This window comes from Triturus cristatus, chromosome 5_1 (assembly GCF_964204655.1).
Source record: "Triturus cristatus chromosome 5_1, aTriCri1.1, whole genome shotgun sequence".
Classification (NCBI taxonomy): domain Eukaryota; kingdom Metazoa; phylum Chordata; class Amphibia; order Caudata; family Salamandridae; genus Triturus; species Triturus cristatus.
In genome coordinates this window covers 773,706,766-773,733,093 of record NC_140587.1, presented here as the reverse complement: position 1 = coordinate 773,733,093, position 26,328 = coordinate 773,706,766, and the positions used below count along the sequence as shown (strand labels likewise).

Genomic DNA, 26,328 nt, shown 5'->3' with positions numbered 1-26,328 from the left:
CCAGTTGGAGAGCAGGAGGTTTTCTAGACCGGTGTCTAGGCTCCCGTTTGGCCAGAGGTTGAAGTCCCCTAGAATGATTAATTTATTATGGGAGGTTGCCATGTTCGTGAAGGTGGTCAGTAGCGCTTGCTGTTGTTGGAAGGTGAAAGACCCTGGAGGTCGGTAGCAAATAATTGCCGTGAAGATGCCTCCAGAGTGGCAGTTTATGGAAAGGCCGAAGAGCTCAGTCCCGGCAACTGAGTCCATGTCTATGTTATTAATGTGCCAGGAGGCTCTATATATCATGCCTACACCGCCACCACGGCCTTTGGGTCTGGGAAGGTGCAAAATTTTGAAGTCTTGAGGGCAAGCCCATGCTAATTCAATGTCGCAGTCTGCGTGAGTCCACGTTTCGGTTAGGAAGAGGACATCCAGGTGGTGGGATTCTATGAGGAGATGAATTTCGTTAGCATGCTTTGGCAGTGATCTGACATTCAGAAGGCCTCCCAGGAGCAGACCCTTATGAGTGAAGTCAAGCAGTGGAAAGGCGGTGTCATCAAAGATGAGCTTACCTTCGTGAGCGAATTCTCGCAGGTTAATCAGGTTTTCCCGCGTATAGCGTGGGGGCTGCAAGCAAGTTTGTGCAGAGATGTCTGCGCTAGTCGCGTCCTCGTCGCGGACGAGCGCAGACGAGCTTGCCTTAAGCGCGCCTTTGGCGCGCAAACGGCGCTCCCGCTGCGCTCGTCCGCTGCGCTCGTCCGCTGCGCTTCCCCCAGTAGTACATTTTATAGTGAGGGAGAGGCGGGGGGCGTGGCCAGAGAGGGGGCGTGGCCTCGCTGCACGCCGTCAATGGCGGCGATCAGGGGGCGTATGTCGGCGTTTGGGAGGCGCTGCTTGCACTCAGCAGGCTCCCAGAGCGAGTAAAAAATGCTTTTGCCAGGTAGGCGAAATGATTCTAGACACAGTAGTAAATAACACTCAACTATTAAAACTTTTAAAAATGCGGCAATTTACGATGTATGCTCCCGGCTTTCCGCCTCAGGAGTGAAGAATCAATCAAATCGCGCTCTCATTCAGCGCTATTTGAACTGGGCGGGGGGGTGTGGCCAGAGAGGGGGCGTGGCCTCGCTGCACGCCGTCAATGGCGGCGATCAGGGGGCGTATGTCGGCGTTTGGGAGGCGCTGCTTGCACTCAGCAGGCTCCCAGAGCGAGTAAAAAATGCTTTTGCCAGGTAGGCGAAATGATTCTAGACACAGTAGTAAATAACACTCAACTATTAAAATTTTTAAAAATGCTGCAATTTACGATGTATGCTAAAGGCTTTCCGCCTCAGGATCTTGAATCTTTATCTGAAGCAAGAGAAGTTCAAGATGCTCACCCTTGCTCAGGTTCTTCAAGCGCTGAATCAGGAGGACTGGATGGTGTCAATCGACTTGCAGGATGCGTATTTCCACATTCCCATCCTGAAGTCGCACAGGAAGTATCTCCGGTTTACGGTAGGGTCGCAACATTATCAGTTTGCGGTCCTTCCGTTTGGTCTTACTACTGCACCCCGAGTCTTCACGAAGGTGATGGCAGTGGTGGCAGCCCATCTCAGAAGGTCGGGGATTTCTGTTTTCCTCTACCTGGACGACTGGATGATCAAAGCGGAGTCGCCAGAGAAGGTGCTACTTCATCTGCACGATACAACTCAGCTGTTGTTCAAATTGGGTTTTTCGATAAACGTGCCCAAATCTCACCTGGTGCCCTCTCAGCGCAACCTGTTCATAGGTGCGGTACTGGACACTACTGTGTGTCGAGCATTCCCTCCGCCTCAAAGGATTCTCGACATACAGGAAATGATTCCGTTATTTTGAAATGGAGCGGTCATTCCAGTCATGAAGGTCCTTCGCCTGCTCGGTCTGTTTGCTTCCTGCATTCTGTTGGTCAACCATGCACGCTGGCACATGAGGGCGCTCCAGTGGTGCCTCCGTAGGCAGTGGTATCAGCACAAAGGAGATCTCGGGGAGTCTGAGGATCTCCAGAGAAGCTGCAGCGGGTCTGTCTTGGTGGAGCGTGGAGGGCAATCTGTCCCAAGGAAAGCCCTTCCATCTACCTCCATCGGTGGCCACAGTGATGGATGCATCCACTTTAGGGTGGGGTGCTCATCTGGGGGTCAAGGGTCTTTGGTCTCCAGAGGAAAGATTGCTTCACATCAACCTTCTAGAATTGCGGGCGATTAGTTTAGCACTCAAGGCCTTCCTCACTTCACTTCGCGGTCAGTCTGTTCAAGTCCTGACAGACAACACTTCCGCGATGTGGTATGTCAACAAGCAGGGAGGGGTGGGGTCTCTTTGTCTCTGCAGAGAGGCCCTGCGTCTATGGTCCTGGGCTCAGGGCCATCAGATTTGTCTGATGGCAAATCATCTGGCCGGGGTGCTGAACGTGCGTGCGGACTGTCTCAATCGGCAGTTCTCCACCGACCACGAGTGGAGGCTTCATCCGGCGGTGGTTCGTCACGTCTTTCGGATGTGGGGGACTCCTCGGGTGGACCTGTTCGCCACCTGCGAGAATGCTCACTGCCCGTTATTCTGCAGTCTCCAGTATCCGATGCAGGGAGCGTTGGGGGACGCGTTTCAGTTGAGTTGGGGCTCACAACTCCTTTACGCGTTTCCTCCCATACCCTTGATTCCTCGGGTTCTGAGGAAGATCTCGCCAAGACCGGGCCTAAGTTATATTGATCACCCCGGATTGGCCAAGAAGGGTGTGGTATTCGGATCTTCTCCACCTCTCCTCGTGCCCTCCGCTCCGTCTCCCTCTCAGGGCAGACCTCCTCTCGCAATCGGAGGGGCAGGTTCTACACCCCCACCTCCAGAGCTTACACCTTCATGCCTGGAGATTGACCGGGGCAACCTGAACTCTTTTTCTCTCCCATCTGATGTGGTAGATGTAATTTTGTCTGTCAGACGTCATTCCACCAAATCAATCTATTCCCATAGGTGGTCTAAATTTGTTCTCTGGTGTGGGGAGAAGTCAATTGATCCTTTGAAGGCTCGTTTATCTGACATTCTGCAGTTTGCCCTTTCTCTTGCTCAGCAAGGCTTTGCTGTGGCTACTGTAAAAGGATACTTATCGGCTTTGTCGGCTTTCCTTTGCTTGCCGGATCAGCTGTGTTTGTTTAAGTCACCTATTGTTCTTCGTTTTCTTAAGGGCCTCACAAACAGGTTTCCTCCTACTCCCTTTATTGTGCCTCAATGGGACTTAAACCTTGTCTTGACTTATCTTATGGGTTCTCCCTTCGAGCCCTTACACAAGTGTCCTTTGAGACTGTTGTCTTTTAAGACGGTTTTTCTCATTGCAATCACCTCGGCAAGGAGGGTAAGTGAGCTTCAAGCTCTAAGTTCAAAACCCCCGTTTTTGACCATTCATGCTGAAAGAATGGTACTCAGGACCAGGTCTGCGTTTCTGCCTAAGGTGGTAACTACCTTCCATCTGGGGCAGTCCATTACCCTTCCTTCCTTCTATCCTCCCCCTCATCCTTCCAAGGAGGAGGAGAGACTTCACCGCTTGGAACCGAAGAGGGCGGTGAGCTTCTATCAGGACTAAAGACTTCAGAGTTGATGACCACCTCTTCGTGGGCTTTGTTGGCTGCAGGAAAGGTCGAGCGGTGCACAAGCGCACCCTTTCCAGATGGATTGTCTTGTGCATCAAGATATGCTACTCCCTGGCTGGTAAGGAAACTCCAGAGGGTTGAAGGGCTCATTCCACTAGAGCAAAAAGTCTTCCACTTCTGCTTTGTCTAGGGGCGTTCCTGTGGAGGACATTTGTAGGGCGGCGACTTGGGCCTCCCTCCACACCTTCGCAAAACATTAATGCTTGGACACCGAGGTGAGGAGGGACGGACACTTTGCTCGATCCGTCCTTCAGGACTTTCTGGTATAGAAGGGTGGACACCCTCCTCCGGGAGTGGGGACTGCTGTGGGAATCTATTCACAAGGTGAGGAATCCACTGGCAGATGTATCCATCAGAAGAACAAGTTACTTACCTTCGGTAACGCTTTTTCTGGTGGATACAGTATCTGCCTGTGGATTCCTCACTGACCCACCCGCCTCCCCGTTGTCCATCCTTCTATACTTACGATTCTATTAATGATGTTTCAAAAGGTATTTGTTACTGTCAAAGGCATTGTGTTATTTCTTTTGCCTTTCTACTTATTCACCACACTGTGTGTGTTGCTTTACATATTATGTTCTGTGTATATATTGCTGTCAGTCCGTCCGTGTGCCTCGAAGCCACGGAAAAAAGGGCGGAACTGACGTCATCACGCCGACGAGGTCTTCCTATGGAGCCGGTGACGTCAGAGGAGTCGCGAGCGGAGCCGTTTCTCTGTGACGTCGTCTTCGACCCCATCGGCGTGGACGGCTACAAAAGTTTCCGGATGTTGCTGGCGCAGGGGATATTCACAAGGTGAGGAATCCACAGGCAGATACTGTATCCACCAGAAAATGCGTTACCGAAGGTAAGTAACTTGTTCTTTAGCATCACACTTAGCGATCTTTAGCTGGTCAGCCAAGCCCCGAGGTCTTGTTTTCGCCACTGAAACAAGATCAATAACCACAAATTGCAAGATCATCTTGCCTTCACCCTCTCGTCTTTTCCCACATCCTCTGGAGCCAACCAATAATTACTCCTTCTGGCTCTTAGATGCTGCCAATTGTTTTGCCTCTAATAAATGCATCAGGCAAAGCCGAAAAACTCAGTCAGTAGCCTGGTTTACACCTGTGCTCACTAAAGCTAAAAGAAGCTGCAGATATGTTGAATGTGTTTGGAGGGCTGACTGTGGCCAAAACACATTACCGCCTCTAGCTAAAGCAGTATAACAACCTAATCAAACACGCTTGCTCCTCAAATTATTTTGCCTCCAGTACTAAAATCGCGAATTCTCCCAGCTCAGTCTTCTAGATGGTTAGCCATCTTATCGACCGCCATTTGTAGATTCCTACCATTTGGCCCTCACAAGAGCTCTACAGCTTTCTTATGTTTTTTTAACGTCAAAATTGTAACTATTTACCAGTTCAATACTTGCAAGGCCAACTCTCCTCCCGCAATTTGTACCAACCCTGCCAACCATCCTCTACTACATCAGTTTTCTCAGCACTCATCAAAAAAAGTTCTTTCCCTTGTTAATTCTGTCCCTTCTCATTGGCAAAAAACGAGGTTTTGTTCAAGAGACTAACAGTGTGTCTTCCTCTCCTCAATATTACCTCCGGCTGCACAGGAAAATTCTCTCACTTCTACCTACGGGCTATAGGAAAACCGTTGTTCGGGCTCTCGTGCTTGCAGACTTGACCATTGCGTCTCTTTACTTAGGTCTTCCTGATTGTTGGCTTCTATACCTCCAGTCTATCCAAAGTATTCCAGCAAGATTACTCATGGGCACACCGTCTCGCCCCACCTTTCCCCACATGTGATCTTTTGCCCTGGCTCCACGTGGCTACAAGGAGCACCTTCACAGCTTTACATATTTGCTACAAAGCCCTTGTTTGTCAAGGTCCTCTTCTGCGAAAATATTCAGTTGAGAGGACTTCAATTCTCATCACCTATTTTTCCATGTATCAGACGATCCACAAACAGCACACTGATGGCTGGTCTTTTTCCTATCTGGCTGCCAAATACTGGAATTCTTTACCAGGCACGCTTCCTGGTCAACAGAATGCTTTAATTTTCTGGAAACAGTTGAAAATCTGGCTTTTCCAAAGTGACTGTTGAGAGGCCTATACCTCTCTTTTTCTCGCTTAACTATCAATCGATATCCCTTTCTTACCCCCATCCCCAACCACCTCGCATCACTTCCAGCGCCTGGGCGTCCTTGAGGTATCAGCGGCACTCTATAACAAGCATTGGCATAGCCAATAGGTCTCGCCTTTGGGACCTTATAAGTGTTTAGCCATGCAACGGTTGATGTTGTTGCATCAAGGATATTGTGCTGCATAACTAAATACTTATAAGGTCCCAAAAGCGAGACCTATTGGCTATGCCAATGCTTTTGTTATTCTATCTGCCACCCTTTCTATTACAATCACTGTTATTTAACAACTGGTGAAATAAACTTGCTGCCGCACTATCGGAGCTTTCAAGGTCTGTTCTTCTGTAACTTCCGCAGCCTTCTTTTGTTACCAGGAGTTGCAGAGGATGCATAAGCCTTCTCAGGCCTTCGTAGCACTGAAAACCTGTACCTCATTTTTTAAAGTTATGAGTACTTTCTGCACAATTAACAGAACCTATGATTTGGACCTCCTGATACTTTCATCTCCTTTGAGTCAAATACGAGTAAATCGATGTCTCAGAACATCAGTCCTGGTCTCTGTGTGAGAGGGACTAAACCTGAATCCAGCAAGCTGGTGACGGATGGGTTTGCCAGTCACAGATGTGTTTTTTTGTTTTTTAACGGTTTTTATTGTTTTTTATAAAATACAGGAACATTATAAGGAATACATTTCCATGTCTGCCTCCTTGCGGCCAATACCCAGAGTAGTGAGCCGTTTTGCATGCTCATTAGTTCGTCTTCTGCGCTGTCACTCCCAGAGTTCCTCTGAAGCTGACAGTCCGTTTGAGACTTTCTGAGGCCTGTCACAGAGTTTGCCCTGGTTTGACGGTTCTGTGCAGCACAGCAAACGCAGCTTTAAAGAGTTTGAGTATACATATCAGATTTTGGGAGCATTCCGAGGTGTGTGGCCAGTATCCAGCTACTGCCCACCCTTCACCTCCCATTCACTAGCTCTATGTGATAGACAGCCCTCCAGCACGCCCCCTCTCCTCCCCTGGGTTGCTACTATAGGTGGAATATGTGGTGCAGAAACGTCACCCGTATTATGCAATACCTTAAATCTGCAAAATCTTCTCTTCTGTATTAAGACGTTGCTTAGTGTCCCAGAGCAGTCCTGATTTATTGTGGCAAGGGAGCATGTATTTCAACAGCCTTTGCTTTCTTGTTTGATTTACTGTTCCAGTTTCACAGGGGGCGTGCTTTCTCATCATGCACCTTTGCAGTGTCTGGAAAACTGAGAATAAATTTTTTTGAGCTGGTGCTCGTACAGATGAATATTACGTGAGTTTGCTGTTGCAGCTATTGATACTCCGAATAGAAGTAAAATCTGAGGTGAAAATAGCAATCAACATGGAAGGGAATGCCAGCCGGCTTTTTGTGGCTTTAACATATGCTGGAGTTCATTGTAAACGTATATCCACAAGGGCCCATTTTTGTCTTTTATTTTATGCCTATTGCCATTTAAATATGCTATTCTTTACCTATCAAGACATTTTAATTTTTATAACACAATTTTCTGGATTGACTAACCTGGCTCTCCGTGAATGTGTTCCTTAACGGTTGTTGGTTTTCATTTTCAGTGTGGAGTTTCTGGATGTCCAGGACCCTTCTGAAAATGTTGATTCTCACCTCTATTAAACTGTCTTCTCCAGTTGCTCTCTCAGTCCCCTCTGGGCATGAAGTGATACACTCTTGTCCTTCCCTTGCCGCTGAAGCAGCCTTAACGAGAGAGAGAGAGAGAGAGAGAACACACAAAAATATGGTCAAGTAGTGGAACCAAAGGGTGCTAGTAACCTCCTAAGTCACAGGACACAAAGTTAGAGTGATTTGTAAATGTCACCAGAACCCAGAGATATGGTAATATAGGAACATATTATACGTGATAGTCATTACGTATTTTTATATTACATGTTTATTTTGGGGCTGTTATCTTGAAAACGCTGCTTTGCTCAAATTGCAGCTAACAGTGGGCATTGCTTGTCATTAGACTGTTTAGCCCCACCTGTAGTCCACACATCTCCCAAAGATAGGACAGAAAGACATTTGAAAGACACTTGGCTTTTTTCAGTTTTCCCAAGAAGATTTTTAATTTTTTTAATTTTAATTTAATTTTTATTTTGGGATAGGTTTATGCGTCTCTATCCTCAAACAAAAACTGCGGGCAATTAAATAAAACATTTTTTTTCAAGACTCTGCATTGCCTCTTTCAGTATTGTGGCAGTGATCTTTCGTATCGGTCCTTGGAGTGAGGTGGGCAGCAGGAGAAGCATAATCCCAACGTGTAACCCCGCTGGGGGAAGACTGGCCAAGACTGACTGTCCGAGGCTGTAAGGGGCTGGGTTGGGCCGTGGCACTTACGACGTACTATTAACTGGTACCAGTACTCGCAGCCTTACACTGAGGTGTATTGTCGCTGCTGTAGGACATTGATGCTTTTTGTGGGCTATGGGGGATTTCACCACTCTCTCCCTTCTCTTACTGTGTTAAGTATCTCTCTTTCCTCCACTAGTAGCGCAGAGGGAAGCGGGTTGTTGTGGTTTAGAAACACGCAAACCTGATAGTTGAAATCGAAGGTGACTGGATTAGGCCTACATTTTATTATATTTTTCACTAAATTTACATTTATAGTTAATTTGTTGTAATCCTTGTCGTTTTGGTATCGTTTACAGTACGGGCCGTGTAATATGAGTAAGCGTAGGCTTGGAGCAGGTGTGGGGGTTGCAGGCACACTTGATGCCTTTCTTAGTAGGGCAGAAACAGTATTACAACATGAGATTCAACTTAGGTTATCATTAGAGCCCCAGCTCCCCCTTGCTAGTATAGTGGCCATGATCCACCCCTTGCCTGATCATTCCGAAGAGTCAAATTTCCACTATAGTCTTCATAGTCAGCTTGGTAACTCTCCCCTTGCACATGTTGATTCTCTTGTCGAATTACCAGTGCCATCTGTACCTTTTAGTCCGGAGAGACCGGAGAGTGGGCTTCGACCCAGAAAAGTTACAAAAGGGAAAAAGCCCAATCTGGTTAATGCATGTGAACCACCATTAAAAAAAAAAAAAAAAAAAAAAGAAAGGCACGAGGTCCCTCTAAACTTATCACTCAGGCCCCTGGACTAGTTAAATGTAAGAGTGTTGTTACAGGGAATGTTACAGGGAATGTTGGTAGTCAGTTAACCATCAACTCGCCAATTAATGTGCAAACCAACATATGTCCCGCTCCCGCTCTGGGTACCACTGACCAACCTCAACGGCTAAATGAGGACGAGCTATGCTCACGGCTCGAAGCAAAACTTACTAGTCTGCTGGACCCCCTCTTTCTTAAACTGACTTTGATAGACGAAAGACTCACGAAAATAGAGCAGGGAATTTTTAGTGCTTCCAGTAATAATTTTGGTGCACTGCCAAAAGGTGGGTTGAATACGTACGCGCATATGGCAAGGGGAAGTGATAAGGTTCCTAGGGGTCCCACTATCAAACCAAACGGTTCCAGAAGTATAATAGGGACAGCCGATGAGTCTATTCGAACGATTAATCTACTCCAGGGTGGTATGTCTCAGTCTGCAGCGATGCCTGAGGGGATAAGTAAATCTAGTGAACAGACCACACAATTATTTATTGGTAATGCCCTGAGTGTACAAATGCCACTTCATCTTCCACCCGAATCTACCCCATACACAGTTGTTCTGGCCAATGCTCCAGTGATATCTTCCAACACCATGGCGCACTGGTCAACACTAAGGAATAAGGCCCTGCATTATTTAAGTACCAGGGTTGGCCTAAATTATCATCTTTTTACAGAATTCAAAATGGCTCGGAGAGTTTCTTGGATCGGGAAATCTCATAAGTCTCTAGGTGGTGACTGCGTGGGCCTAAATTTTAGATCCCCAAGTTTGGTTAAGCTCATCCTGGAGAGGGCAGATAGTCACCAGATTAAAGAGCATGGCATCAATATCCTACATTTCTACCAGCCAACATGTGATCCATGGCACAGGGTCAGAAAGGGACCACCCCCTTTCTTTGGACATTCTGGTAATCCGGTCCAGACGGGTAACCGTTTTGAAATTCTTGCTTCTTTGGAGGATATTGATAGACTTAGTAGATCTAGTCACTCTGCCATGAATGATGTTCATGTTTGTATGGGAAGTAGGGTGTCCGATTTAGATTTATATAAACATGCAGAGTCTTTCCAATCTGGGGCTGACGTGGAGTTAGGGGTCCGGTTTGAACGTGGTAATAGTTATCTGAGGGATGATCTACAGACTGGGTTGGAAATGAGTTTGGCGGCTGATAGTGAGGGGGGGTCCTACTATAGTTCAACTGGTAGGACCATCCCCACACACCATAGAATCAGGTCTGGAAGGCCTGGGTAATGTTATGGTTCCCCCTGCAGCAGTAGCTTCTAACGTCATAACCGCAGAGAATTTAAAATTTAACCTATCCATAGTCTCCTGGAATATAGCGGGTTTATCCGCAAAAACCCCCTCACAAGAGTGGGTAAATTTAATTGAAAAATACGACGTTTGGCTATTCCAGGAAACGTGGTTCCTGGATCCAATATACCATCTGGGGTTTTTAAATTTCTCAAAGGGAGCTTTGAGGGGACAGAAAGGTAGACCCATGGGTGGACTTACATGTTGGATTCGACAGCATGCAGGTATTAAGGCTGAGGAAATTTATATTGACTGTCCAGATATTATGGTTATCCGGCTTCGGTTGGCATCAGAGCCAGACATAGTGATTATTAATGTATATGCAAGGGGAATGCCAGGCGGCAGAGGATCGAACACAGTTACTATCCTCGACAGCTTTATTGGTAACAATAGGGGCCGTAGTAATTTGATAATAGGAGGAGATTTTAATTGTTCTTTTGAACCACTGGATCATGAGGACGGCAACCTTGGTGCTGAGGAGGATGCACAGTGGAACATTCCGCAACTAGATTTGTGCCCAATTAATAAATGGACTGAGGCGGTCTTGCAGCTTAAAGGCATGTGTTGGAACGGGGTGTGAGGGCAGCCAATGGGAGGACTCTTTCAGATAAAAAGGGTTCCCACACCTTTGACAATGGGTTAAGAAGTAGTCGAATAGACTATATTTTTATTAACCTAGAACTTTGGTCAGTTGTAGTGGATATGGAAGTACAGGAACTGAATGAAAGTGACCACAACCCCCTGGTGCTAACTCTCCAGGTGTAAGGCTTATGTAATCCCAGACACCAGCCCACTGAGCTGTCTGCAGTCGGTGTTGTGCTCACTAATGATACTAGGAGAGTTAGATGGGCCAAGGTTATAGATAATGATGGGGATCTTGACCAGATGAAGTTACTGGTTGCCAATTCGATAGCGACCCTCCAACTCTGTGACTCTCAGGAGGATATTAATACAATGATTCCTCCGGTACATAATGATTTGTTTACAAACCTTAAAAAGTTCTTTATTAAAAGTAGTCTACCGAGGAAAGAAATATGCCATAGCCCAGCCTCTTGGTACAACAAATCGTGCAGAGAGGCGTACAAGCTACTATCGAGAGCAATTAGATCTAGAGATATGGTAAGCATTAAAAAGGCAAGAGTTTGGTATAAGAAAGCCCAACTTCAGGCTAAGAAGGATTGGGATGAGCAACACTGGCAAGATCTGCTTTCAGCTAGCAATGAGAAAAATATGATCAAAGTTTGGCAGCTCGTCAAATGGGGTAGTGCTTTATCAAACCAAATACCAGTCAATTATGTAACCCCTGAGTTGTGGGTCTTGCATTTCGAGGCCCAGTTTATTGCCTCCATTGGTAGCAACGCCACCCTTCAATTGCCCACCCCAACCACCCCTTTGCACTTTACTAGTTTAGAGGTTGCTTCTGTTCTTAAGTTAATCCCGAGAGGTAGGGCTCCTGGATCAGATTGCATACCGGCAGACCTGTTTTTGCATGACAAAGATTCGTGGGTAACATATATCCAAGTGCTTGCAAATGCAATAGCAACCAGTGCACCACTCCCAAATACTTGGGCAGGTGCAGAAATCCTTCCGATATTTAAAAAGGGTGACCGTTTTCTACCAGGCAACTATAGGCTGATAAGCCTTATTGATTCCATTCAAAAAATTGTTGCTAGACTAGTGTTGGGTAGAATCAAGTCTTGGATTGACGATATGAACATCTTGTCCTCATGACAAGCGGGGTCCGCTCACACACCAGTACCATAGATCAAGTTTTTCGATTTATGCTTATCTATTGGAGGGTTGCTATTATTGGAGGGGTAGAATCTACGCAGCGTTCATAGATCTTAAATCTGCTTTTGATTTGGTCCCTCAAACCAAAATGTGGAGTGCATTTGTGGACATGGGAATGCCATCGGAAATATTGGCTATCTTAGTCAAGTTACACAATTGTAATTATGCACAGGTTCGCTGGGGTATGCAGGGGAATGTCACGGACAGGTTCCCGGTTTTAAAGGGGGTAAGACAAGGGTGCGTGCTGGCCCCCACCCTGTTTTCTTTATTTATCAACAAGGCATTTCAATATTTTTCTACTTTTCACACGGATGACCCTACACTGGCTGGTATGAAGATACTGCTGCTCATGTTTGCGGACAATACTTTGATATTCTCAAAAAACCACATAGGGCTACAGTCCGCCCTATCCCGCTTCGAGGTATTTTGCCATGATAAAGAGCTAGAGGTTAATGTGGAAAAAACCAAGTTTATGGTCCTCCACAAACATAGTATTTAAAGGGAGAGTTTTTTATGAATAATGTCCTCCTTGAGCAGACAGAAGTTTTCACATATCTGGGGATTACTCTAGGCCGGAGACTAAATTGGAAGCCTCAGGTAGATATGTTGGCCCTTAAAAACGCCCAATTAGCAGGTGCCCTTATCAAAGAACAGAGATTGTCACAGACAAAGCCCATTGCCCCTGCCCTAAAGGTTTATAATTCAAAAATCAGCTCCTCGGTATTGTATGGTGCTGAGCTATGGGGCTTTGAGGATTTGTCATCCCTTACAGTTGCACAAAACAAATTATACATGATAGTCATTACGTATTTTTTATATTACATGTTTATTTTGGGGCTGTTATCTTGAAAACGCTGCTTTGCTCAAATTGCAGCTAACAATGGGCATTGCTTGTCATTAGACTGTTTCGGCTTTTTTATCTTTCTTAAGTAAATTGCTATAAAACATTGGACCCCAAGTGGATGAGGGTCAGTGGATTTTGACGATTCTATAGCTGCAATGTTTATTGCATATTTATGGATTTACTGTATTTGCAACATAATGTGCAAAATGAATAGATTTCACTAAAAATGTTGCTTCTTTTCCAAATGAATAAAAATGATACTGACAGAGAACATGCAGCATAATTTGCATTTTTGTGTTCCATAATTTAAATAATGTTGCCATATAATTTGGTCCTTCATGCTGACTTCGGTAAAACTCTGCAGATCGATTTGGGAGCTCTGCAGAGAGGTTTGGTGGAAATAATTCACAGTCAATTATGAAATGTTAAACATGCTTCCCTGTTCTCTGTGAGTAGAAATAAAATCTACAGTGAACTTAGAAAATACTGATAAACATGATAGGGAACGGCAACCGCCTTGTTTGTAGGGCTACTTCATGTATTATTACCTTTACACATGATGGTGTCCATTTTAATTATATTGACAAAGGATAATGGGTTTGGAAGTCTAATTTATTGTATTAATTATTTCTCCTGCTTCCTCGTTCTAAACAGTTCTCATTGGATCCATGTACACAAACCCAGGGACGTGAGGGTTGTTCTAGCTGTTAACATTTGTCTCTCATTTACTTACATCGAGAGGACAGGCCTTTCTCTGTAGAACCTTTATGTTTGTCCAGTGCTCAATTAGGACAGAACATTTTCTAAACCATATTTACATCAAAGCTGACTGTATGATTTTGTCGTCTTTCCTACTCTTTCCCTCCTTAATTAGGCATGTGCCGAATTGGTTGTAAGTAGTAAAGAGCCTTAAAAAACCAAATATACTCTTTTAGCAAGTGCTGCTCCTAGTTCTCTGTTGCCTTCTGTCACCAATAACCAGCATTCACCACCCACTCCTACATCCTCTGCGATATCTGTTCGGGCAGATTTAGAAAAATGAAGCTAAGACGGATATGTGAAGGCTCCATGGAAAAGAAGTGGCCACATGCTCACAGCATGAAACTGTTGTTGTACTGGCTGTTTGCTACTTTGTTTTATTGCATTTTTCAGTAGAAGTGTTTGATCCTATTGTAAGGTGGTACTAGATTAATTTTGCATTCATTATGAGAGATGCAAAGATTACAGGAATCCTCATAAAACTAAGATTTCCATTGCTTTGTATTTTTTCCTCATCTATAACGGACTCTCCACTGCTTTTTATCTTAGGATGTTATTGCACTCTAGCAACTCAAATAACATAATCTTTCAGATTTCCTATCTTTTACAATATTAATGCTCTACAATGTGATTCATCCACTCTTTTTTTTTTTTTCTTTTACATACAGGATTCAGAGAGTGTGCTGTCTTCTCAGAGAGGCAGCCCTTCTAGAACACTAGTACAGCAAACCCTGTTAGAGAGAGATTCCAGTGCACCCCCTGATCGGGAGTTCCCCAGGAACAATGATGGTAATATTGGGTAAGATCCAGCACCATTGCCTCCATTGTTTGCGTTTTTCTGAAAACCTTTGCAACTTCATCATACCTTCTCTAATCAATTTGATGAAGAACCATAGCCTTAATGAGTGCTTAACCCCACACCTGTTCTAAATGGGTCATTTTTTAAATTATCAAAAATTGTTTGCCATAAATGCAAATTAATTATTTATTTTGCATATTAACCCCTTCAGTGCCCATGACGAGCTGGACTCGTCATGGGCTGCGGTGGCGCTGTGCCCATGACGAGTCCAGCTCGTCATGATCTCCGCCCGCTAATGCAAGGCGCGGCACTGGGCGGGGAAAGGGGCGGGCATGCAAGGGGTTAAGAAATGTGGTGTTTTAGGCTTCAGGATATATTTTTATTTTTGTGTTTTTTAGGTCTCGCCTGACCCAGTGCATGCGCTGGTCTGGCGAGACTTATTGAGAGGGCTCCAAAAAGTGCTACCAGGCCAGCCTAGAGCTACAGTGCATGTACGCGGGCGCGTGCGCTGCGCTTTACCGCGATTACTTTCACTTTCGCGGCCGCTTTGATGTTTGATGCGATCGCGATCACTTTCGCGGCCGCTTGGCATAGCCAATAGGTCTCGCTTTTGGGACCTTATAAGTATTTAGTTATGCAACTGTTGCATGGCTAAACACTTATAAGGTCCCAAAGGCGAGACCTATTGGCTATGCCAATGCTTGTTTCCTATGTGTCCTTAACATACATTAATTATAAAGTACTCGGAAAGAAGGGACTGAAATAAATGGACTCGCCAAAGAACAAAAATATATGTTTGAGGCAAGTGAGCTGTAGATCACATGGTTTGCATACTCCTGCCATCTGATGTTGGATACGGATGTTTGCAAGTTATTTTTCTTTGAAGAAGTCTTTCCAGTCACAAGGTAAGGTGACTCCTACTTTCGGTGATAGTGCGTATGGGCATCGACTCCATTGTTAGATTGTTTTTTCTATTTCGATCGGAAAACTAAGAGAAGGCCGTTGGGCCTAACCGCGTCGGTCCACCTCGCAATCGATGGAAGGGACTCCTTTCAAATTCTGTCCTCTGTGCCAACCAAAGTATCCTCGCACCGACTCACACGAAATGTGCAACTTGTGCTTATGTCTGGAGCACAACGAACAGGACTGCCATGCGCGCAGAACGTTTAGATCGGAGAAAACGCTCCGCCATCGTCTGGCTCCACATCGTGAAATGCACAGCCAAAACATCGAATACACGTTGGACATCTTCAGTGAAGGATCCGAGCAAGAGGAATTCGATGCACAAGGGGCTGAAGAAAAACTTGTATCTATTACAGAATCGGACTTCGAGATGGAAGACAACATACTGCAAGATCAACGTCCCGTGAGTACCGAACACCCCTTGACTCAAAATCCAACTCAGACCAAGCAAAAGGCCTCTGTTCCACCCCCGTCTTTGGGCCACGTTCGGCACTGAGAAGATATTTCTGACGGCCCGCCTTCGGGCTCGGCACCGAAAAGTCATTCCATCCTGAAAAATGTTCCTCCGAAGCTGCAGGATCCAATTTTTCATGTCTCACCACCCAAATCTGACCCAAAACAAAAGGAACTTTATATTAATCCTGATACAGGACATGTTCTAACTAAACCGCCTCAGAAGCGCAAACCTAAGCCAGAGGGCACACATTATCATATTCCTTTGAAGAGGAAGAATGTAGGTACAAACCCCTCTCCTCCTTCACCATGTTCCCTTGCACCACCTTCCCCACCATTAGAGCATTTACTCATTACACCAACTAACTCTCCACCACCACCACCACCTAATGATGATGATGATTATTGGGGGGGGGGGGTTAATATTTTACCAATAGATCCCTGGAAGGATTACAACACTGATTTACCCACAGATAACAACCCAGATCTTTACCCTGCAAAGCCTTCCCCTCCTGACGATAATGTGGGATGTCTAAAATTACTTGCTAGAGCTGCAGAATATCATGGAGTACAGTTACACAAGGAATCTCTAGAGGAAGATTTCTCATTTGAAACGCTCAGTACAACACAAAGGGCTAGCTAGACTCTACCTATGCTCAAAGGTATGATGAGACATGCCGATGATATTTTTAAAGATCCTGTGCGCGCTCGCATTCTCACCCCCAGAATAGACAAAAAATATAAGCCTGCTCCCTCTGATCCAGCTTTTATTAAAGGACTGTTACCTCTAGACTCTGGTCATCTCTAATGCCCATAAGCGGGCCACTTCACAAACTACAGGGGATGCTCCCCCTCCAGACAAAGAGTCAAAACTGTTAGATGGCTCTAGTAAAAAGTAGCTGCCTAAGCAGCGAATCATTGGCACATTGCCAAAGCTCATACCCTACTAGCCAGTTATTATAGAGCACATTGGGACGAAATGGAGCAATTGCTCTAATATCTCCCAGATGAGCACAAGGCTAAATCTCGAGATTTAGTGCAAGAAGGAAAGCTCATCTCCAATTCCTCTATTAGGTGTGCTTTAGATGCTGCTGACACCACAGCTAGAGAGATCAGCACTAGTTTGTTACTGAGGAGGCATGCATGGTTGAAGATTGCTGGTTTTAAACCTGAAGTCCAACAATCCATTTTAAATACTCCATTTGACAAAGAGCATCTCTTCGGGCCCGAAGTGGATAAGTCATTGGAGAAAATGAAGAAAGATACGGAAGTGGCGAAGTCAATGGGAGCCCTACAGTCTCCTAATCATGGCTCGTTTTGTTGCTCCTTCTATCATGGGAGTCTAAGAACACGTCCTCAGACAATACTGCTGCCTCTTACAAAGGCAACAATGAATCCTACTCCTCAAGAGGCTTCTTTAGAGGAGGATACAGAGGTGACAACGGCAAAGGTAGGGGCAAAGGTTCCACACCACGTAATTCCCCCTCCCCTAACAAGCAGTGACTTGCCTACACTTCCCCCCGATCATTTAACACCTGTTGAGGGACGTCTTCTACAATTCCTCCCCATTTGGCAATCCAAAACCACAGACAAATGGGTGTTAGGAATTATCCAACATGGTTATTGCCTGGAGCTCACCAACAATACTCCAAACATTCCACCCCGCTCTCACAAAATGTCACCAGAACATTTACACCTGCTCAAACAGGAAGTCCAGTCTCTCTTGCTAAAAGGAGCCATACAGCCTTTACTGTAACAATATCACGGGTCAGGAGTACTCCCTGTATTTTCTAATTCCCAAAAAGGATGGCTCCTTGAGACCTATTAAGGACCTCCGAGAACTAAATCACTGCATACTGTCAGAGCATTTCCATATGGTGACACTTCAACAAGTGCTCCCACGTCTACAGGAGGGCGACTTTATGTCTACTCTAGACTTAAAGCACGCATATTTCCACATTACAATTCATCCCGCTCATCGCAAATACCTCCGATTCATGAAAGCGGTTCATGGTTACCAATTCAAAGTACTACCGTTTGGAGTCACCACTGCTCCCAGGGTATTTACCAAATGCCTGACAGTAGTCGCAGCTCATCTGAGAAGCACATCCATGTCTTCCCACATCTGGACCAGTGGCTTATCAAAGCCAACACTTAAAAGACAACACTTACCAAAAGTGTCTCCAACACACTCAAGCCACGATTCACTTATTACACCTGCTAGGGTTTACAGTGAACGTGTTGAAGTCTCATCTACGGCCTTCCAACACTCAAACTTATCTGGGAGCCACCATAGACGCTCAAAGAGCTCTAGCCTCTCCCAATACTGCCAGAATTCTCAGTATTCAGGCCCTTCTCACTTTCAGCCCAACCAATCATTACCAGCAAGAGTATTCATGCAACTGCTAGGAATAATGGCGTTTTGCATCGTAATTATTCTCCACGCAAGACTTCACATGCGTCGTATTCAAGAATGCTTAGCAGGTCAGTGGAACCAGTCGCAGGGTCAGTTGACCGATCTAGTGTTGGTAGAGGGCGCACCCATCGCTCTCTGCAGTGGTGGAATCTACAAAATGTATCCAAAGGGCGGCCTTACATCGACCGTGTTCCACAGACCGTGCTAACAGCAGACACATTGTTCACTGGTTGGGGTGCTCACCTACACAATCACACAATCCAAGGGGTGTGGAGTCTAAGGTACAAGAGTCTCCATATAAAACACCTGGAGCTACTAGCAGTATGTCTAGCTCTCAGATCTTTTTAAAGTCACCTGATAGGCAAAGCTGTCCTAGTCCGCACAGACAACATGACAGCTATGTATTCTATACAGACACCGGGGGGGGGGGGGGGGGTGGGGGACACTCTCTCTAACTGTCACGACTAGCACAAGCCATTTGGAAATGGGCTATACACAACAAGATTTATCTCCTGGCAGAACATCTTCCAGGAGTAAACAACCAGATTGCAGACCTTCTCAGCAGACAGAGACAGCAAATCCACGAGTGGGAACTTCATCCCCAAATTCTCCTCCCCTACTTTCAGGAATGGGGATTTCCTCATATAGACCTGTTCACCACAGCTCAAAACGCAAAATGCCCAAGGTTCGCCTCCAGGTTTCCACAGTCACTCTCCAAAGCCAATGCCCTATGGATGAACTGGTCAGGGATATTTGCCTCTGCTCTTCCGCCTCTCCCACTCATTCCGATGGTAGTTCGGAAGCTCAGACACACATCCCTCAAACTGATTCTCATAGCTCCCACATGGGCACGTCAGCCTTGGTTCACCACCCTGCTGGAGCTCTCAGTAGTTCCACACCAAAAGCTGCATCTCAACTCCAGTCTCCTCGCTGAGAGCCATGGAGAAATGAGACATCCAAATCCCAAAGAACTCAACCTGGCAATTTGGCTCCTGAAGTCATAGAGTTTGGTTATTTACAATTACCACCAGACTGTATGAATATCCTAAAAGAGGCTAGAAAACGCACTACTAGGGCATGTTTTGCAGCAAAATGGAAATGGTTTGTTGTCTATTGCAACAATAACAATATCAAACCTGTTGATGCTTCTGTGCAAAACATCATCTGTTATCTGTTACATTTACAGCAATCTGGACTAGCCTATACATCTATTCGCTTACATCTATCAGCTATAGCTGCATACTTACAAAACAGACAACACTTATCTCTATTCAGAGTACCACTGATTAAAGCCTTTATGGAAGGATTAAAAAGGGTGATACCACCAAGAGGCCCACCTGCACCAGTATGGAACCTAAACATAGTCCTTACAAGGCTAATGGGTCCACCTTTTGAACCAATGCACAGGTGTCCATTACAGTTCCTCTCATGGAAGTTTGCTTTTCTCATTGCAATCACTTCACTAAGGAGAGTTGTTAAACTTCAGGCATTAACTATACAAGAGCCTTTCTCTCAGCTTCACAAAGACAGAGTGGTTCTTCGAACCAATCCCAAATGTCTTCCGAAAGTAGTTTCTGCTTTTCATATCAATCAATCTGTTGAGTTAGCTGTGTTGTTTCCTCAACCTAATTCTGTAGCAGAACGAGCTCTACACACAATAGATGTTAGAAGAGCCCTACTATATTATGTGTAAAGAACAAAAGAATTTCGCAAAACCAACTTTTTGTTGCTTTTTCATCACCACACAAAGGCAATCCCATATCTAAATCCGGCATTGCAAGATGGATCGTGAAATGTATCCAGACATGTTATGTGAAAGCAAAAAAGAACTTTGATAATACCCCCTAGAGCGCATTCCACTCGCTAAATAGGGGCTACTATGGCCTTCTTAGGGAATATTCCCCTAGCTGACAACTGTAAGGCAGCAACATGGTCTATACCACACACATTCACAAAGCATTATTGTGTAGATGTGTTAGCAAGGCAACAAGCTAATGTAGGCCAGGCAGTACTTAAAACACTTTTTCAAACAATTGCAACAGCTACAGGTTAGCCACCACTTTGGGAGTATACTGCTGTATAGTCTATGCAAAGCATGTGATCTACAGCTCACATGCCTCAAACGGATAATGTTACCTACCCAGTAAGCATCCGTTCTTGGCATGTTGAGCTGTAGATTCACATGCGCCCACCCTGGGTACCTATAGTTGTTGCAGTCTCTTACTTTACATACATACGCATGGACATCTCTATTCTAAACTTACTAACTCCATTCTCACCCTCTGCGGGAAAACAATCTACCAATGGAGTCGATGCCCATGCGCACTATCACCAAAATGAGGAGTCACCTTACCTTGTGACTGTAAAGACTTCTTCGAAGAAAAACAACTTGCAAACATCCGGACCCAACATTAAATGGCAGGAGTATGCCTTCACGAAATTCGGCCTTCCAAAGTCCACTACTTAGTAACTATATTTTCTCCTTAACTTCCCTGATAAACCCTGCAAGTCCATAACAGCCATTCCAGTATTGAACCCCCTCTAGGAGGCAGGGTCTGCTACATGTGTGGAAACCCAGCGACTACATCCGAATCTGGTGAGGACAGATTCAGTCAAAGCAGTAGCAGCCTAGTTTAGATCCAGCCACTTCATGTGTAAAACCCCTAGATGGAAAAGACCGGAAAATGTATGAAATTCACAAAAAGAGAAATTGTTTCTGCAGTCACCTTTGTCACAGTGACGGATACTACAGCAAACGTTTGAAGGTATGACAGATAATTGTTGCGACACATTTGTCTTTTTTGTTATTTATGGATTACGTTTTGTTATTTAATGATAACGTATGCATACAAATTAGTTAACATTTTATTTGCTTTTACTCTTGTTCACCAAAATGCTGTTTAAAGTGTAAAAAATAATATTACAATGAATAAATATTATTGTTATTCAGGTATGAAGACTCTTCTCAGGAAATACAAGGTGATGCAGAATGGACCCATGCTCCAGCTTCCCCTGTGTTTGGCGCACCAGCTGTTACCAGCGAAAGCCCAGAGATGGAGATGTGCTCTTCCCCTTCTCTCCTAGGACCTGGAAGGAAAGTAAATGCGAAAACAATCCCCTCACACAACACATCAGACTTCAGGACATTAAAAGGCAGATCAAAATCGGAAGATGTAGCCCTTGTTGCCCCTCTTGTGTTTGTGCCGGAGGTGAAAACTGTACTCAGTCAGTCGTCTGCAAGCAGGCACATGGTCTTGAAGAGAAGTACAAGTGAACTGTTTTCTTGTACAAGTCCAAGTAAAGAAGATTCCACTGAAAAGAATGAATTATTGATACCATCTAAACGACCTGGAGGTAGAGGTGAAAAGAGAAAAAATGAGGAAGACCCTGAAAGCAATACCTGCTGTGAAAAGACATTTAACAAGGAAAATAATTTCCCTGTCAGAGCAGACGCCAGGGCAGACTGTTCAGTTGATAAACCTCTTGATCTTTCAGATCGATTTTCAGGTGTTCGTTCTAAAGAAACAAACCATACAAGAGGCACTAGTAAAGCTAAACTAAAGCAAATTACTCTGTATGATGCACTGCAGCAGGTTTCCAAGACATATAATGGGAGCTACAAGGGAGCCAGAGACTTCACAGAGGATCTCTGCGCCGAGGAAGTGACTCACCTGTCTCTTGGCGCAACTACTTCCAGCGAGAAAACATTGCAGCAAGAGGATAGTTCTTCATTTAAAACTGCTCCCATGTTAAAGGGTGCTAGTGACTCAGATCAGCTTTTTGATGATGTAAAGGTACATATGGGTGGGTGGATTTATGGGGGTGGGTGAATGGACGGATAGGTGGATGGATGGCAACGGCAACTCCTCACGTAGTTTAAAAAATGAAATGATAATAAAACGGGTTAAACCCGTTTTATTATCGTTTTATTTAGCTTGGTGCGGGGCCAGGGTTATGATAGGCTGGAAGGGGTGTGATGAGCGCTACCTACACTGCGGATGTGGTTTTTGGCTGGCGGTCTCAGGCTGGCCAAAAACCACATGCGCATTGACCCCTCTCCAACCCCAGATACATGGCTGGAGAGAGTAGGCACAGACTCCATCTTTCCTGGAACGCACATCATCAGCGCTCCGGCCAATCCTGAAGCTGCTCTCATGTGAGAACATCTTCAGGATTGGCCGCAGGGCAGGCTGGTAGCTTGTGCCTGCCTGCAGTGGCAGAGATGAGCGGAAGATTGCGATGCAGGAGGGCACCAGGTAAGTTTTATTTTTTTGTCTTCGCTGTCCCGTTTCCCACCGTCTCTTTTGTTTTTTTTTTTTATCTCCGTTGTCCCCCGTTCCCCCCGGCCTCTCCCCCCCCCCCCCCCCCCCTGCCTCTTTTCCCCATAACGAGCCGCTCCTGATGGATCTACAGGTGAATGTATAGATGGGTGGATAAACAGAGCAGTGAACTGATTGCATTGCCTCTTTGGTAGGTTACCACTGTGCATGGGCTCCCAAGAAAAAAAACTAAGACGGAAAAGAAGGTATGTGAGCCAGCATCTGTGCTTCAGCTGAACCCATGTATGGCAAATCCACAGAGCAAGTCGCTGGAAAAAGAACAAGGTATGTGCTTGCTTAGTACATTAATACAAATAATTATTTTTGGTCACTGTATTAGGCTGGATTATTAATTAGGAGTTCAATGCGCCCACTAAAGTAATAATATAATGTCTTGTTCAGTTACTACAGGCTTTCATGAGGAACCTTGTGCAAATTTCTTACAGATTTTGGTTTAGCCCTTTCACTACCCTTACGACATATGAATTAGACTTAAAACGTTTAGAAACCCTGGCAGCAAAAGCGTTTAGCGACAGGTCTTCCTCAGAGAAGGCATGATGTATTCAAGCAGCACCAAACAACAATAAAGTCAAGAAGATCAAACTATGACATTCCCAAACTAATTTAGTAATAGGGGAAATTATTTTTGAGTACATGAGACGAGGATGGTCAAAATCAGATAAAGGATCAGAAGACGTAAGATTTCCTTGCTTTAAATGGCAAAATATGCTAATAGAAGCCTACGGATGTGAGTGATACCAGGTCTTAAATGCCTTTTCAATCTGACCATGATCAGGTGCTGGTCAGATAACCCTAAGAGTTTACTGCGCTTCCAACAAAGCTACCTTCATTCCTAGTCATAAATTCAATGAGTTTGAAGTCCTGTTGAAGCATTCCGTTTTGTCTCCAAAATCTAAAACCTGGCAACCTTGATGTAGCGGCTGAAGTCACCTCATCTTGCCGGGTATTGCCATTGGTGCTCTTTAATTTCACATTCAGTCTCTCTGGAGCTCAAAATCTATCAGCCAGAGCAAACGGGAAGCTGAGGCAAGGCAGAGATGCTTGAAGTGATGTCCTACTAATGCCTTCAATTTTATGATAGTTTATTTTGTCTTATTGCTGCTCTCCGAGAGATGTGCATCCTGTAATAAGACAATGTCTGGGGACTTCGATTCAACATTTGTCAGTACTTTCTTCCTCTTAATGTAGTTAGTGAGGTCATTGACATTGGGAGATTATGCAAAGTCATGTGGACTGCAGTGGCAGACACGTGAGTTAGTGATAGATCAGATTCCGTCACGTTGGGGGCAGCAAACACGAACACCTATCTCAGAAGTGGGGCAGCAATAGTAGGTGTGGCTCTGTGAAAATGGTGCCATGTGATGTGCAATAAGTGACAAGACAATGGGGACGTAGTTTCTATAAATGCACTGTACACCAGGTATATGTTGGCGTTCTAATCAGCAATAACGTAACACATTAGAAAGGAAGTAGCATGAGGTTCTACTGAATCTCACCTATGTGATCCCTCAGAGAGAGAGCAAAGTTCAAGGACTGCATATAGTCGGGGTTTGATGGGTGAGCACGACTTATTGTGGGCTCTCGAAGGTAAGTCGACTCCTTCTCGAGGAACCCTCCCCTCCTTTAAGTACAGTATACAAACTCTGACATTTTGGGGTGTCATCACTCGGGCATTCCTGTTGAAGATTGTATATGTCCAATCCCATTGTCGTTCCCCATGGGCTCGCAATTTCATGCCGCAAAATCTCCATGGCAGTTCCATGAAGTGAGGACAAGAATTGTTCAAGATCATCTTGATCATCAAACTCTTTATGCATGTCATCTATAGTGAGAACCATAGTGGCCAGTCCCAGGAGGCTGTAATGAATAGCAAGTCGTTGTAGGGTCAGTTGTAACGCCAAAAATGTATTAAAAAGTATCCCTGTATCATATACCTGTATCATATACCTGATCACCTGTGATATGAATTTTTACACCACAATAAAGGAAAGAATTGTTGTGTGTCTTAGCGACCGTAATGACCTGCCTGGCGATGTCATAAAAAAACAAGCAATAATTGGTTGTTGTGTGTTTCGACGCACAGGTTACTCTGTTCCTGATACTGTGCGCCCTGTGGAACTCCAGCAGGGCATGAAGGTAAGATCCGTGAGTTCTGGGAGAAAAAAAGAAAAAAAGAAAGGACACCATCCAGGTCGTTCGCCTCTGCCTCTGGTACTCCAAAATAAGGGACATTATTTCTGCAACTATGGTCCTCAACCTCTGTTAACTTTCTGTGGGGGTGGCACACCTCACTACTTGCCTCCACTCTACGTTCAGTGTCATCAAGTCCTTTGTGCAGGGAGCTGAAGTCCGTCCGAAGGGATTTTAGATCTGCAGCTATGGATTTGGTGCATGTACCCGGTTCATTATTGCCTTGATGTCTGTGAGCTTCTTTAGTTACGTTTCCAAAGTGACATCTGTCATGGTGGACGCAGCGGCTTTTAGCTTTCCAACCACCTCATCCTTGAAAAGAAGCTGGCATGGGATTTTACCTATGGACATTTGGAAGGGCAAATCTATGATCTGTGATCTGTTAAGAGGGCTCATCCTTCACAGGTAATCGCGGGTATGGGGGTTGGTCTCCAGATTTGATCATTTTCGAGGTTTTAGAACCCACCTGATGCAAAGAAATGCAATTCCCCTGCTATAGCTGTGGTCAAGGATGTATGATGGGCAGGAGTCTGGCATCTGTACCAAAGTCTTTTGCAACGCAACAAGGGTACCCCTAATATAGCTTCCTATCTCAGGGTTTTAAAGTAAATATTTGTGAAAAATATATAGGAAACAATAATTGAAAAGGTATGGTAATGTACAAATTATTCAACATCCATGGTTAAACATGACTACCAAGAAAAAGGAATTGATTGAAAATTCATTCTTTAATGTTTATTGTAGTGATATTTGAAAAATTATATCATTTTTTTACTTTTTTTCTCCCTTATTTTTCCTTTTCTTTCCTTCTCCCTTATTCATTCAAAGCAATACTTATACAAGCAAACTATTATAGCGTCCTAACATGTTTTGTCTAAACCTTCCTTTATCAATATATGGTTTGCCGGACACTATACAGTTGCGTATTCAATCATAATACAAATTTTGTCAAACAAAAATAGTGAATAATAAACATGGCTTATTTCAGTCTACGAGCGTTTCGGCGTTCAGCCTTCCTCAGGCGGCCATGATATTCAAAAATCCTAAGACATAATAAAGAAAAAGAGAAAGAATAGTCTATGACAATTTGTACATACCAATTGAGTCAAGTGCACATTACATTAAAAAGGCCCTACATTGACCCTATACATATATACATATATACATCTATATACACTTTATTTATACAACACAAACCGTAAGTTGAATATTAAACAGTAACCATCTCTAATTTGAATCAAGGGGCTTCAGAGACAAAATACGATTTTTATCCATTATAATGACTTATACACTTGATACTTCACATCGTTTTGCACCTATTTTGCCTTATTCCCCCTGTATGTGAATATCCATCTCCTATATTTAGTTCCAGGTTAAGGAGTGTTCCAGTGCCCCTCTACGATCACATGACCAACCCACCGTGATTTTGGGAACCAAGAAACTTCATTAGCATGAACAAAATAACTGACTTCTTGTGTTTACTAGCGGGTCAGGCAATCCCTCGCTACATTCGCAGTTACAGTTTCAAGCTGCTAATGTTACCTTGTCTATTCAAAG

General features: G+C 44.6%; 1 protein-coding gene across 3 annotated transcripts in view; it reads left to right on the top strand.

The window, feature by feature from the left end:
• Nucleotides 1-26,328, top strand: part of RBBP8 (RB binding protein 8, endonuclease) — a 513,323-nt gene that overhangs the window by 370,432 nt on the left and 116,563 nt on the right. For all 3 annotated transcript variants that reach the window (XM_085605771.1, XM_085605770.1, XM_085605772.1), the window contains exons 10-12: nucleotides 14,279-14,409; nucleotides 21,192-22,035; nucleotides 22,716-22,845. In XM_085605771.1, coding sequence (XP_085461897.1) covers nucleotides 14,279-14,409; nucleotides 21,192-22,035; nucleotides 22,716-22,845 — 1,105 coding nt within the window. The remainder of the gene's footprint in view (nucleotides 1-14,278; nucleotides 14,410-21,191; nucleotides 22,036-22,715; nucleotides 22,846-26,328) is intronic.